This window comes from Myotis yumanensis, unplaced genomic scaffold, assembly GCF_028538775.1.
Source record: "Myotis yumanensis isolate MYYU_CA2020_CCGP unplaced genomic scaffold, mMyoYum1.0.hap1 SCAF_6, whole genome shotgun sequence".
Classification (NCBI taxonomy): domain Eukaryota; kingdom Metazoa; phylum Chordata; class Mammalia; order Chiroptera; family Vespertilionidae; genus Myotis; species Myotis yumanensis.
Genome location: NW_027223757.1, coordinates 39,384,757 through 39,398,970, shown reverse-complemented (window position 1 = coordinate 39,398,970; position 14,214 = coordinate 39,384,757). Strand labels below are relative to the sequence as shown.

The 14,214-nt window shown below is 41.8% G+C and overlaps 1 protein-coding gene across 2 annotated transcripts in view; it reads left to right on the top strand.

Moving 5' to 3' along the window:
• Positions 1-14,214, top strand: part of CRYBG1 (crystallin beta-gamma domain containing 1) — a 181,178-nt gene that overhangs the window by 104,257 nt on the left and 62,707 nt on the right. Inside the window, exon 1 of one of the 2 annotated variants that reach the window (XM_070417993.1) lies at positions 3,313-3,441. The exons of the other annotated variant lie outside the window; for it this stretch is intronic. Within the exon in view, the coding sequence (XP_070274094.1) occupies positions 3,439-3,441 (3 nt within the window). The 5' untranslated portion in view covers positions 3,313-3,438. Of the gene's footprint in view, positions 1-3,312; positions 3,442-14,214 lie in introns of those variants that run through there. 2 annotated transcript variants of the gene reach the window in all.

Sequence of the window (14,214 nt, the reverse complement as noted above, 5' to 3'; positions counted from 1 at the left end):
TGCAAGGTGGCTCAGCAGGAACCTCCTGTGGGGAGGTTTCCTGCAAAAGGGCTGACTCCTGATCAGAACTGGAAAATGCTGATGGGAGCTGGCCACAGGGAAATGTGTCTTTTACGGGAAACAATGACACTTATTGCCCCAGGGAAGAGCCAACAATGCCAGTTATAAACTGTCACTTATATAAATCTTACCTAGCCAAATGTGATCTAATATGTGGCTGGTTTAGAGTTCAGAGAAAATATAGAGGTATAGCTCTGAGAATGAAAATGAGCTCTAGGCCCACTCTACGTGGTTTGTGGACATATCCATTTGGAAATATTAACTGTCCCTTAAGTTCACCAGGACCCAAGCCAGTCTCCGGACCCTCTGATGGCATCCCCCAGCGTTCACACAGGCCTTGAGACTACATTATGAGGTGCTTTGGAGTCAGCACTCTCAAAGTGGTGTCTTCTTCCCCTCAGTCTTTCTTTTCTTCTATTTCCACAGTTTATGGTCACTTCAGACCCCTTAGCCCTTCACATCTGAACTGCTGACTTCAGGTCCCTGTCCAGCTGGACCCACCAAAGGCTGCCTTGCTTGTCTTCCTTCAACCCTGCTTGGATCACATCACCTCCTTGCTCGGGAACCTGCAAAGGTCTCGTGTTTCCAACAACTTCCCACTCTCCTGACATGCCTGGCAAGGCCCTCCCCAACCTAGATTAATCTCACTTATTCAACCTTCCACTTACTTATCCCACCGACCTCCAACACGTCCCGTCACTCCCGTGAGCCCCCTGTGCCTGTGGTCACTATATAGCCTTCTGCAGGAACCCCTCACCTGGAATGCCATTCCTCAACTCTTGTCTCGTTAAATCTATCTTCCAAGGCTTGCCCTTCCTGCGGTCTTCTGGCACACCCTTACTGGCCTTTTACTCTTTGAACCCTTAAAGCATTACACATGTTTTTTCTGCACATTTTAGCATTTAATTATATGCCTGCCTGCACACTGGTTGTTTTATAGACAAGTCTATAAACTTCTAGGAGTCAAAATAGGCCTTATATTTTCTATCCCTTATGTAGTGAATATGTTGTAGGTACCCTATAGAACAGTGATGGCGAACCTTTTGAGCTCAGCGTGCCAGCATTTTGAAAAACCCTAACTTAACTCTGGTGCCGTGTCACATATAGAAATTTTTTGATATTTGCAACCATAGTAAAACAAAGATTTATATTTTTGATATTTATTTTATATATTTAAATGCCATTTAACAAAGAAAAATCAACCCAAAAAATGAGTTCGTGTGTCACCTCTGACACGTGTGTCATAGGTTCGCCATCACTACTATAGAAGATGTTAATTATTTCATGTTAGTTGTTCCATGTGCCGAAAGGTTGCTGGTTTGATTCCCAGTCAGGGCACATGGCTGGGTTGCAGGCTGGATTCCTGGTAGGGGTGCATATAGGAGAGACAACAGATTGATGTTTTGCTTTCTCTCTCCCTCTCCCTTCCTCTCTCTGCAAAAATCAATCCAAAATGAATGCATAAATAAGTGGAACAACAAACTGATGTTTCTTCCTCTCTAATCAATAAATAAATTTTTTAAAAAGAATAGCTTTCTTACTCAAGAACAAAAGAAACAAATATTCTGATTTTGAAAATAAACTAAGGACTTGAATAGACATTTCTCCAAAGAAGAGCTACAAATACGCGCATATGAAAAGATGTTTAACATCACTGGTTATTACAGAAATGTCCATCAAAATCACAGTGAGATACACCTCATACCCATTAGGATGGCTAATATAAAAAAAATAGCTAGTGTTAATGAAGATGTGGAGAAATTGGAATCGCTGAGCACCGTTGATGGGAATGTAAAAATGGTGCAGCTACTAAGGAAAACCTAGCATGAAGGTTCCTCAAAAAATTAAACATACAGTTGCTTTTTGATCCAGCAATCCCACTTCTGGGAATATATCCAACAGAGCTGAAGGTAGGACCTAAAAGAGATATTTGCGTTCTATACTCATTGCAGCCTTATTCACAGCAGCTCAGAGATGGAAGCCACCCAAACATCCACTAACAGGTGAATGAATAAAAAAAGTTGGTACACGTGTACAATGGAATATTATTTAACCTTAAAAAAGGAGGAAATCCTGTCTCATGCTACAACATGAGCAAACCTTGAGGATATTGTGCTTAGTGAAATAAGGTGGTCATAAAAAGACAAGAACACTCTGTGTTTGGTACCTAGAGTAGTCCAACTCATAGAGACAGAAAGGAGCACGGTGGCTTTCAGGGGCTAGGGAGAGGGGGAAATGGAGAGTTGTTTAAGAGGTATAGTTTCCGTTTTGCAAGGTGAAAAAGTTAGCTCTGTGGCACAACACGGTGAAAATTGTTAACACTACTGAAGTGTACACCTAAAAATGATTAAGATGGTATATTTTGTTATATGCTTTTTACCATAATTTAAACTAAAATTAAAATGATAAAAAAGAATAACACCTCACATATACACTCACCATCATCAATAATATATGCTTGCACATTGACATGAGCCAGTAGGTATTTAATAAATGTTTCTAATACTGATGGTCATGCTGAAAAAAAAAAAATAGGAGAGCATTTCTTCTGATATCTATCACCTAATAATAAATACTTAAGTAATTAATAAGTCTCACAGTAGTGTGACTATTTTGTTGAAGAGTGAAACTTGTTACCAAATACTGAAAAGCTCTGATAAGACTTATGCAAACTAGAAACAACTGGAGCAAATGTTATGATAATTACTGACTTATATTTATTGATGAATATAATATCAAGTATTTGGGTTTTAATGAGATGGGCATAATATTTGCCTTTTTTATTATGTTGCATTCATATTTTTTGTAATGTTACATGGTATGTGGCTTATGGGATATAATTTATATCTTTTTAAAAAAGCATAACTATACAAAAGCTGGAGTTAAAACAAGACACAGCAAAAACTCAACATTAAAAAAGTTGATGTTGTTCACTAGAAAAAGAAAATTAAAGCTAAAACATCCTTCTTGCTTTATCTACTTCCTATTTCCTGTGTTCAGGTTTTCCATATAATTTAATGCATGCAGGGAAACTTTCTCAAAACTTCCTCTGTTGCCTTTTCAGCTACTGTGGCTCAGTGTCACACCCCAAGAAAGGCGCACCTCTTTAACCCTTGCAACTCTTGAATCAAACACACCCTTATTCAATGTGCTTTTCCCATAACAGTCAGTATCTGTCATTCAGCTCAGCCTCTGGGAGGGAGCAGCAGGGCTGGACAGGGAGCTGGTGAGAGTTAAACTGGGTAGGCTGGAAGGAGGAAGACTAGACGGGGCTATTTTGAGAAATCAGAAGATTGATATTGGTAATGCCTGAGCAGCTACATTTTACTTCTCATATTCTCTTGGTGGTTCTCTAGAAAGCAAAAAAGAAGCAACATCATGGTAAGAAACTAATTGAACTTTTGTTATCTCTTCATTGACTAAGACTTTCTTTTGAACTTACGTTGTATTATTAATGACATCAATTAACTTCACAATGTGTTTATTGTCCAGAGCTGGCATATTCTCTGGGCTTAAAAATTGTAAGCAATAGTGAGTAGAAGGAATATAATGGGAGGCTGAGTACCCTGGGGGACTTTGGCTTGAAGTAGAAGTGAAAATGCCTAGTATGTGATCTTTAAAATATTGCCGGTAATCTTTGACAAGCTATATTTGAATTAGTTCCACCTGCCAGCCTTACACTGTCAGTTCTACAGACCTGTTGTTGAGTGTGCGATAAAGAATTTAGTTAATCCTCTCCTCCACGCCCCCACCCCCCTCAGTTAAAAAAAAAGTCTTTTCTCCCCGCCTCTTTTCCAAATGTCAAGGACAAACTGATGTCCAGCCTCTTGGAATACACTACTTGGGAAGCATTGCATTGAGAGTAAGGAATGATCTTTATTTGTCTTCATGGTAAGGGAACGTAGAACTCTGTTGCACATTATTTTAAAATGTAGGTTATCTTTCAAATGAGTTTTCCAATGGGCGTTGTCCCCATAACGACTTATTATGTATTGCACATACTTTCCCCAAACGAGATTTTATTAGGGCACAGAAATTTATGGACCTCAGCTTCTTACAACCCCATCATTCAAGAAGTGCTGTGGCTTAAAATAAGTTATGAGGAAAAAAGCAATCTTGTAAACTTTTAAGAAAAATAGGTTTATGTAAGGTCTATTAAATGTTGCTCACTAGTTTGATCATAGAGGCATAAATATAAAGCCCCAAATATGTGTTGGGCATTACTACCACCATTTTCTTTCCTTGATATTTTAGTCACAATGGCTTCATAATTACACTGTCAAACAGTCTTTACACTAAGAGATGAGCTCCTAATCTTCACAGATTTAACACCTTGTGTTTTTATAAGAAATGCCTTTTTAAAATGATTTGGAGCACTAACCGGTTTGGCTCAATGGATAGAGCGTCGGCCCTTCGACTGAAGAGTTCTGGGTTCAATTCCAGTTAAGGCCACCTACCTCAGTTGCAGGCTCGATCTGATCCCCAGCCCTGGGAGGCAACCAATTGATTTGTCTCTCTCTGTCTCTCCCCCTCCCTTCCACTCTCTCTAAAAATCAATGGAACAATATCCTTGGGTGGCGATTAACAAAAACAAAACAAAATTAATAAATAAAATAAAAATAAAATGATTTGGCAAATTTTTAAAAAGTGAACACTTAGGTTTAAAAGCATCTTGACTATGAACCTCCAAAAAGCATTTTAAGTTTAATAAGTGAATTTTATGACATTTTGGTCAATCATTTTTTAAGGCTTAATCATAAATATCTAAGAAATGTACTACGCAGATTAATTGAACTGTAGCCTACGTGTATTGGTAAGCCAGCCGGGGTAGGGTGGGTAGAGCTGCAGGAGGACGTGTATTGGCCAGGATGACAATTTTGAAGGTTGTTTCTCCCTTAATTTCCCTGCAATATGAAATAAAGGTGCATGGAAGGCACTGCAGGTACTAAGAGTGGCCAGTGAGACTGACATTTTCATTTTCATTCAAATGTTGAAGTGGGCAGGAACCTGCTGCCTGTGTCTCCAAGCAAAACAGAACTAGGGCAGCGCTCAACCTGGACGCACAGGCTTGTCTGCCTCAAGCCTGTACAGGAATAGTGTTTGCAAAATGCAATCTAAACCTGCAAGTTGAGGCAGAAAGGCGGCATCCGGGCTCACGCTGCCTGCCAGGAGCAGAGTGGTGAGAGGTGATGAAATAAGTTTTACTTTGCAAATCTGAGGGAGCAACAACTTTCTCACAGACTCCCAATCCCCCGGGGACAATCTAGTGGAGGAGTGAAGAACTGGATTAAATTCCATAGGGTGAAATCAAGTGGATTTTCCTGAGGGCAGGAAGCAGGGGAGTGAGAGGGCCAGAAGACCCAGGGAGTGGAGAAAGATATTAGACACTGAATGAAAACTCATAATTGAATAGGCCCCAGTGAGCTGACGGGTGAATTTCTCCCCAGTGTGATAGTTCCAGTGCAGTTCTCTGGGCTCCTCTGGAGTTGCCCCTCCCAGCCCTGCTCCTTGGTTTCTACTGTCCATTTCCCATCCTTGGACCTCCCCTTCTCCTCCCCCCCGCCCCCGCCCCCACCACCACCAAAAGGACCAGAGCTGGACATAGGAGAGGAATGTGCATCTTCTGGTCCCACCAGCCCTGCATGACCTTAGGCAAATCACTTAAATTATATTTTACTCTGCAGTTTTATCAAATGTGAGATAAGTATGACAGTTACCACCTTTCAGGACTGTTATGAGGTCCCTGGCTCATAGTTGCTTCTTAAGAATTGTTAGCTGAGCCCAGTCAGTGTGGCTCGGTGGTTGAGTGTCAGCCTATGAACCAGGAGGTCAGGATTCGATTCTCGGCCAGGGCACATGCGTGGGTTGTGGGTCGATTCCCAGTAGGAGGTATGCAGGAGGCAGCTAATCAGTGATCTTCTCACATCTTTGATGTTTCTATCTCTCTCTCCCTTCCTCTCTGAAATCAATAAAAATGTATTTTTTTAAAAAGAAGTGTTAGCTGAAATAAATCACAGAAGAGTAAAAATAAAAGGCCAAGTCTTGGTTTATAAATAAAATACCCAAAGTTTTTTTTTTAAATGCCAATAAATATATAAAACATGTTTGATGCCATTAAAAACAAAGAAATGCTTTATTATAAAATGTAGCATGCATCAGAAAAGTGTATAAAATATATATATATAAGATGTAATGAATATTTCTAAAGCAAGCACTGGTATAACTAGGTGCAGGTCAAGAAATATTGTGATGCTACCACCCCATATATCTCTTGAGGTCTCTTTCTGATCACCCCTCCCACCCCTCCCTCATCACCAGGACCAGTACTAGGGTGAGGGGAGTGGGCACTTGCCTTAGGAACAAAGATTAAGGGGGTGCCAAAAACCTCAGTAATCAAGATAATTAGTCAATATTTTATTGAAATATATTTTTTTAAATTTATCTTTATTGTTTTTTTTTGTTTTTTTAATATATTTTATTGATTTTTTTAGAGAGGAAGGGAGAGAGATAGAGAGTTAGAAACATCGATGAGAGAGAAACATCGATCAGCTGCCTCCTGCACATCTCCTACTGGGGATGTGCCCGCAACCCAAGTACATGCCCTTGACCGGAATCGAACCTGGGACCTTTCAGTCCGCAGGCCGACACTCTATCCACTGAGCCAAACCGGTTTCGGCATTATTGAAATATTTTTAAAAAGAAAAGTTAATGGGAAAAAACCCACGATGGATAAAATATAAAAAATTTAAAGAGAGCCTCTACCCCACAAGAGAGAACCAATAAGAATGTATCCCAAGACAATGCAAACTAGTTTTCCCATCTTTGAATTTCATATAAATGGAATTATATATTTATGTTCTCTTTTTTGTGTAGATTCTTTTGATCAACATTATGTTCATAAAATTCATCTATCAATTGTGTGCAACTGAAGTCCATTAATTTCTATTTCTGTGTTCTATTTTATAAATGCACTACTGTTAACTTATTTATTTTACTGTTGATGGGATCTGGGTCTGTTTCTTGTTGGGGGCTATTACAAGCAGCACTGCTATGAACATTCTTGTGCATATGTACTGAATCGATGTTTATGAGCTTCTGGAGGGCAGCAGTTCTCAAAGTGAGGCCTGGGAATCCTTGGGGCTTCCTGAGATCTTTGAGAGGTGCCCATATGTCGAAACTATTTTCATAATAATGCTGAGATGTTATTAGCCTTTTATGCTCATGCTCTCACAAGTGTGCAGTGGAGAGCCAGAGGCAACATGACATTCTGATGATTAATAGAATGTTTCCTGAGTAGTGCTAAATTTTAAAAATTGCTCAGTTTTAATTTCTAACCTGGTAAGTATTGGTAGATATAGCCTACCAAAGGCTCTTGAGGTCCTTAATTTTTAAGAGTGTCAAGGGGTCCTGAAACTAAACTTTTGAGAACTGCTGCTCTAGGGACTACACTGAGAGGAATTACTTGCTCATAGAATATGCATGTTATATAATGCCAAGTGCTTTCCAAAGTAGTGGTGCCAATTTACATACTGATCACAGTTCCTATTGCTTCACATCCTCTCTATTATTGGTCTTTTTAACTATTTTCCAATATGGTGGGTGTGTAAAGATATCTCATTATTGTTTTCCTTTTCTCCCCCCTCCCTTTTTTATTGATTTTAGAGAGAGGGGAAGAGAGAGAGATAGAAAAATAGAAATCCCTGAGAGAGAAACATCGATTGACTGCCTTCTGCACACCCACCACTGCGGATGGACTTCACAACCTGTGACCTTTTGGTTCATGGTTTGATGCTCAACTACTGAGCCACCTCAGCCAGGCAATGGTTTTTCTTTTTATTTCTTGATTATTAATTAGGAATGTATCTTATGCAAATAGTTAGTGATATGTGTAGAGATAAGCTACAAATATCTTCTCTGCAGTCTGCAATGCATTGAAAATAACATAAATGAGCCCTACCTGGTTTGGCTCAGTGGATAGAGCGTTGGCCTGCGGACTGAAGGGTCCCAGGTTTGGTTCCAGTCAAGGGCACATGCCAGGGTGTGGGCTCAATCCCCAGTGTGGGGTGTGCAGGAGGTGGCCGATCAATGACTGTCATCATTGATGTTTCTATCTCTCTCTCCCTCTCCCTTCCACTCTGAAATCAATAAACAAATATTAGAAAAAAAGAAAAGAAAAGAACATAAATGAACACCTGTAGGCATTGTGCTATGTTGACATAATGGAACTCGGTGCAACCATTAAAAATACTATTATAGATATGTATTTATCGGCATGACTTCAGCAAAAGAACAATATACCAAACAGCAGATACAAAAATGACATTATATAATGCCAGAACAATATACCAAACAACATATACAAAAGGATGTAATCTAATAAAAGAGAAACATGCAAATTGACCTCACCTCCACTATGCTCCAAGCCACGCCCACCAGCCAATCAGAGTGACTGTATGCAAATTAACCCAACCAAGATGGCAGCCGGCAGCCACGGAGCTGGAGCAATCAGGAGGCTTGGTTGCCCCAGTGATGGAGGAAGCCAAGCTTCCTGCCTGCCCTGGCCAGCTGAGGTTTCTGCTCAAGGCAACAAAGTTTCAATTATAGAAGATAAATAAATCCCAGATACCTGCTTCCAGCCAGCCTCCATTGGGAGCTTGGGTGGCTGGGGGCCATGGCCAGCCTGCAAACATCCATCAGCCCCTCACCCAGGATGGCCACACCCTCATGGGTGAGGGTCCCCAGTGGGGGCCTTGGCCAGACTGCAAACAGCCATCAGCCCCTCACCCAGGCTGGCCAGGTATCCCAGCGGGGACCCCCACCCTGAAAGGGCTGTGGCCAGCCTGAAAACGGCTCTCAGCCCCTCACCCAGGCTGGCCAGGCACCCCAGAGGGACCCTCACCCTGATTGGGGATACCCTTCAGGGCAAACCAGCTGGCCCCCACCCATGCACCAGGCCTCTATCCTATATAATAAAAGGGTAATATGCAAATTGACCCTAACAGCAGAACGACTGGGAATGACTGGTCACTATGACACACACTGACCACCAGGTGGCAGATGCTCAGTGCAGGAGCTGCCCCCTGGTGGTCAGTGCGCTCCCACAGGGGGAGCTCTGCTCAGCCACAAGCCAGGCTGACGGCTGCCAGTACAGCGGTGGTGGTGGGAGCCTCTCCTGCCTCCTCAGCAGCACTAAGGATGTCCGACTATAGCTTAGGCCTGGTCCCTGCTGGCAAGTGGACATCCCCCGAGGGCTCCTGGGCTGCCAGAGGGATGTCTGACTGCCAGCTTAGGCCCAATCCCCCGGGGAGCAGGCCTAAGCCAGCAGGTGGTCATCCCCTGAGGGGTCCCAGACTGCGAGAGGGCACAGACCAGGCTGAGGGACCCCCCACACACACACACCCCGAGTGCACAAATTTTTGTGCACCGGGCCTCTAGTGTTATATAATCTTCCAAAAAGAGCCAAAAAAAAAAAAAAGTAATATTGGTGTTTTGGGATGGATACATAAAGGATAATTTATATTTTCTTCATTATATTGGTTTATATATTCTGACTTTCCAGTATTAATATGTATTTCTTTTATTTTCCTTTAAGCTCTCCTTTTCCATTCCCTGTCTCTTCCTGAGATACTGTGCTAGGTGTTTGACAAACACCTCATTTTGTTACTGGAAAGGGGACCTGGCCCTCAGCGGGTCTGCCCAGAGCCGGCTAGTGTGTGGGTTCTTGGCTTCATGCAGGAAAAACTTCACAACCAAAGTCCAGGTGAATTTTGGAGGACATTTATTAAAGCTGGGGACAGTGCCCTACCTGGTTTGGCTCAGTGGATAGAGCATTGGCCTCTGGACTGGAGGATCCCAGGTTCGATTCCAGTCAAGGGCACATGCCCATGTTTCAGGCTCGATCCCCAGTAGGGGGCGTGCAGGAGGCGGCCGACCAATGACTCTCTCATCACTGATGTTTCTATCTCTCCCTTCCACTCTGAAATCAATAAAAATATATATATATTTTTTAAAAAGCTGGGGACAGTGAAACAAGAAAGGGCTGGGGAAATGAGCCTGGGTTGGTCTGTTTTGGTGCACTAAGAAGTCAGAGAGAAGGGAGCCTTGGGGACAGGTTCAAGGGTTTTCCCGGAGATGAACTGCCACTGCCCATTGCTGCTCTGATTGCAAGCCTCTGGGGTCCCTTAGATTTGAGGAGATGTAGAGTTTAGGAGATGGGTGCCTATGGAGGAAAAGGGGGTCGGGGAGAGAGGCGCAGGCGTGTTCCTGGGAGGGAAAGTGCACTCTGGGACCTTTGATTTTGAGGGGTTTTAAAGGCTGGGCTTTTAGGGGAGGTCTTAGGGGAGGATCAGTAGAATATTCATCAGCTTTATGCTGATGCACCAAAATGAGATTTATTCTCTTAACTTCATTTGTCCTTGGGTGTGGTTGGCAAATGGCACTGTTTGGATTTCTGTTATCTGTCTCCCTGGGTAGGGTGATATAAAGCTATTTACTTTCTGGTTGGGGAGAAGTGCAAACCATTTACTTTTTTTTTTCTTTTTAAAAAATTTGTCTTTATTGTTGAAAGTATTTTTAAAAAGGTATTATAAATGTCCCATTTACTCATAAGTGTCCTTGGTTTAGGGAAGATAGGATTTACTAGGTGGCTGCAAACTGCTGTCTAACTATCAGTCTCGGTGTCCTGCTTTGCTTGTCCTGGCTTACTGGCCTGTCTCAATTTAAGCCTCAAAACAATCCAGAGGATGAGTAATTCAGAAACTGGATCTGGGGGGAATCACCTGAGAAGGCTAGAGGCAGGCCTTTATTCCTGTCTGAGAATTGTTCACTGCGGACTTCAGAAGTCATCAATTGCCCCCAAGCCATTGGCCACTCCCCTGCACACTGTTGTCTGGCTCTGACTTGTTCATGGGAGAGAGAATGAGGGATTTCTTGAAAATACAGTTGATGTGCCTATTGGGTACCATGAATTGGGAAAGGGTTAAGGACTACATTCTTGTCATCATGCAGCTAACATTCTGTAAGAAAAGACACAATAAAGAGTACCAATAAATATGAAGTATAGTGCAGGAAATAAGTGCTAAGAAGATAAACAAGGATAAGGTTATAGAAAATGAAGTGCTATTTCACATAGGGTGAACCAAAGGGGCTCTCTCTTCCCATTTGCATATATGCTATATGTTATGATCTGGGGGGAAAGATTTTTAAAAAGGTAGACTTTTGCTTGTTTTCTTTATTCTAGTCATGGCACATTTGAAGGTGTGGTCATAAGCAATGATATGCCAAGTTCTGCTGATAGAACTCCTTTACAAATGGCATCTAATATGGCTATTTTCAGACTATTTTCATCTTCATCTCACCAACTGAGAATCATCAGTTAATCTAATTAGTTATTTACTTAGCTTCTATAATTTAAACTTAGGCTATGAAACATCAGCAAAACATAAGGCTATTAATTATGCCAACAATCACTGTCTTAAGGTGCTTTGTGATTTTCGAAGCATGTCTACATGTATTATTTTATATGAATTTCTCAATACCCCATGACACTGGAGGAATTTTTGAGAGGATAAATGTTTTGATCCCCATTTAGTGGTGTTCCTGTGCTCTCCTAGGTAAAGCATGCATTCTGCTTCTTTGAAAATTGTGAGGTCAATAATTCCCACTAGAAATTACAGAGAACTGAGATATTTCTGGGAAGTATATATTAATTGGAAAGATAACGATTGTTCCATTTTCTTGAAATAAATTCACTACTTCCTGCCATACATTTGGGGCAGGGGGGTTAATTCTCACCTGAGGATATTTTTCCATTGATTTCAGAGAGAGTGGAAGAGAGAGGGAAAGAGAGAAAAACATCAATGTGAGAGAAACACATCGATTGGTTGCCTCCTGCATGTGCCCTGACAGGGAGGAGCCTGCAACTGAGGTACGTGCCCTTGGCCGGAATTGAACCCAGGACCCTTTGGTCCGAAGGTCAACACTATCTACTGAGCCAAACTGGATGAGGCTCCATTGATTTTTTTAGAGAGAGTGGAAGGGAGAGGGAGAGACAGAGAAAAATATCCATGCGAGAGAGACACATTGATTGGTTGCCTCCTGCATGCACCTGGATGAGGGCCAGGAAACCTGCAACCTAGGTACAAACTTGACCTTGACCAGAATCAAACCAGGGGTCCTTCAGTCCGTGGGCAATGCTCTATCCACTGAGCAAAACCAGCTAGGGCCTGCCAAACATTTTTAATGGAATGTATTGGTGTTACATTGGCCAATAAAATTATATAGGTTTCAAATGTACAATTCTGCACATTGCATTGAGCGCTCATCATTGAAAGTCTAGTCTCCTTCCATCACCATTTATTCCCCTTTTTCCCTTTTCTACCTTCCCCCTCCCCTTCCCCTCTGATAATCACCATACTGTTGTTTGTGTCCATGAGTTTGTAGGGTTTTTTGCTTAATCACTTCATCTATTTCCCTTCTGACAGTTGTCAGTCTGTTCTCTGTATCTGGGTTTGTTTCTGTTTTGTTTATTAGATTCCACATATAAGTGAAATCATATAGTATTTGTCTTTCTCTGACTGGCTTATTTCACTGAGGATGATGCCCTCTAGGCCCTTCTTGCTATCACAAAAGGTAAGATTTTCTTCTTTCTTATGGCCAAGTAGAATTCCACTGTGTAATTCATATTTTTAATCCACTCCTCTACTTATGTGCCTTGGGCTGCTTCCAAATCTTGGCTATTGTAAATAATGCTTCAGTGAACATAGTGGTGCATGTATTCTTTTGAATCAGTGTTTCAGGTTTCTTCGGAAGTGAAATCACTGGGTCATAAGGCAGTTCCATTTTTTATTTTTCTTGGGAAATGCCATACTATTTTCCACAGTGGCTGCACCAATCTGCATTCCCCCCAAAAGTACACAGCAGTTCCCTTTTCTCCACATCTTCGCCAACACTTGTCTTTTGTGAGTTTATTGATGATAGCCATTCTGGCAGGTGTGAGGTGATGTCTCATTGTGGTTTTAATTTGCATTTCTCTGATGATTAGTGACTTTGAGCAACTTTTCATATGTCTATTGGCCATTTGTGCTCTTTGGAGAAGTGTCTATTCAGGTCCTTTGCCGTAAGAAATAGTTTGCTATAAATTTCAAATTTCTGTATCTCCTCTTAGTTACACATAAGAAAGAAACTATTCACCAAATTAGGACTATGCATCTCTACTATAAAGCACATTAATCAACATGATCGTTATCTTTGTGAGAAAAAGAAAATGTTTGAGGAACTGTTCAATTTACATATAGGGAAACATTCTGCATTACTTGTTACCTGTAATTAGACAGACAGTCAATATTAGTTTCCAGCACAGGAAACGGCACACTCAACCAGGGTTACCGAGGAAGGTAATGAGGGTTGTTGACAAAGTGTGGGCAGGTTTTAAGGAAAACAAGAGGTGAAAGACGCTTAAGCTTCGGGGTTCTTCGCTCATATGGCCTCTTCCAAGACTCTGCCCCTAAGTCTGTCATCCAGTGTTTTGTGTTCTTGTTCTTAAAGAAAGCTCTCAAAATTATTTTATGCTTCACATGCCACAAAACCTGGTTCTGCCACAAGCAAAGGACAGTGAAGCAACTCCCTGGCCAGCGCCTGCTCCATCCTAGGTCTGACGGGGCAAGAGGAAGAAGCAATTACTGGAACCTGGAGAGAGAAGTGTAGCTGCAGAGGAGGTCTGCCTGGCAGACACCATAGTAAACCAGCTACACCCAACTCAGAGCCTAAGGACAGAGAGAGGAGGGGAAAACCTACTTCAACCTCACTCGTCTCCCTTCAGTTCTGCCAGAGCCTGCCACTGGCTGAACCAAACCAAAGCCAAAGGGTAAAGGGAGTCAGTTTCTCTAGCCCATCATGGTCAAAAGCTTGGGTCACAGAAATGCGTGAGGAAACAGAAATAGCCGGCACACACTGCTTACAGAGTTAACAGCTGCTAAAGATAGCACTCCACAAGTGAGATCGCCTCTGCTGTACTCTGTCACACCTATTACTGTATGGCAAGGCCTAGGAGTGATCACCCGCATGGGTGTAATATACTCTGTGCAGTCAGTATGTTCATGTAGTGGCACATAAATCATATTCTAATAAATAAAATCTTGTTTTTCTAATGGTGTA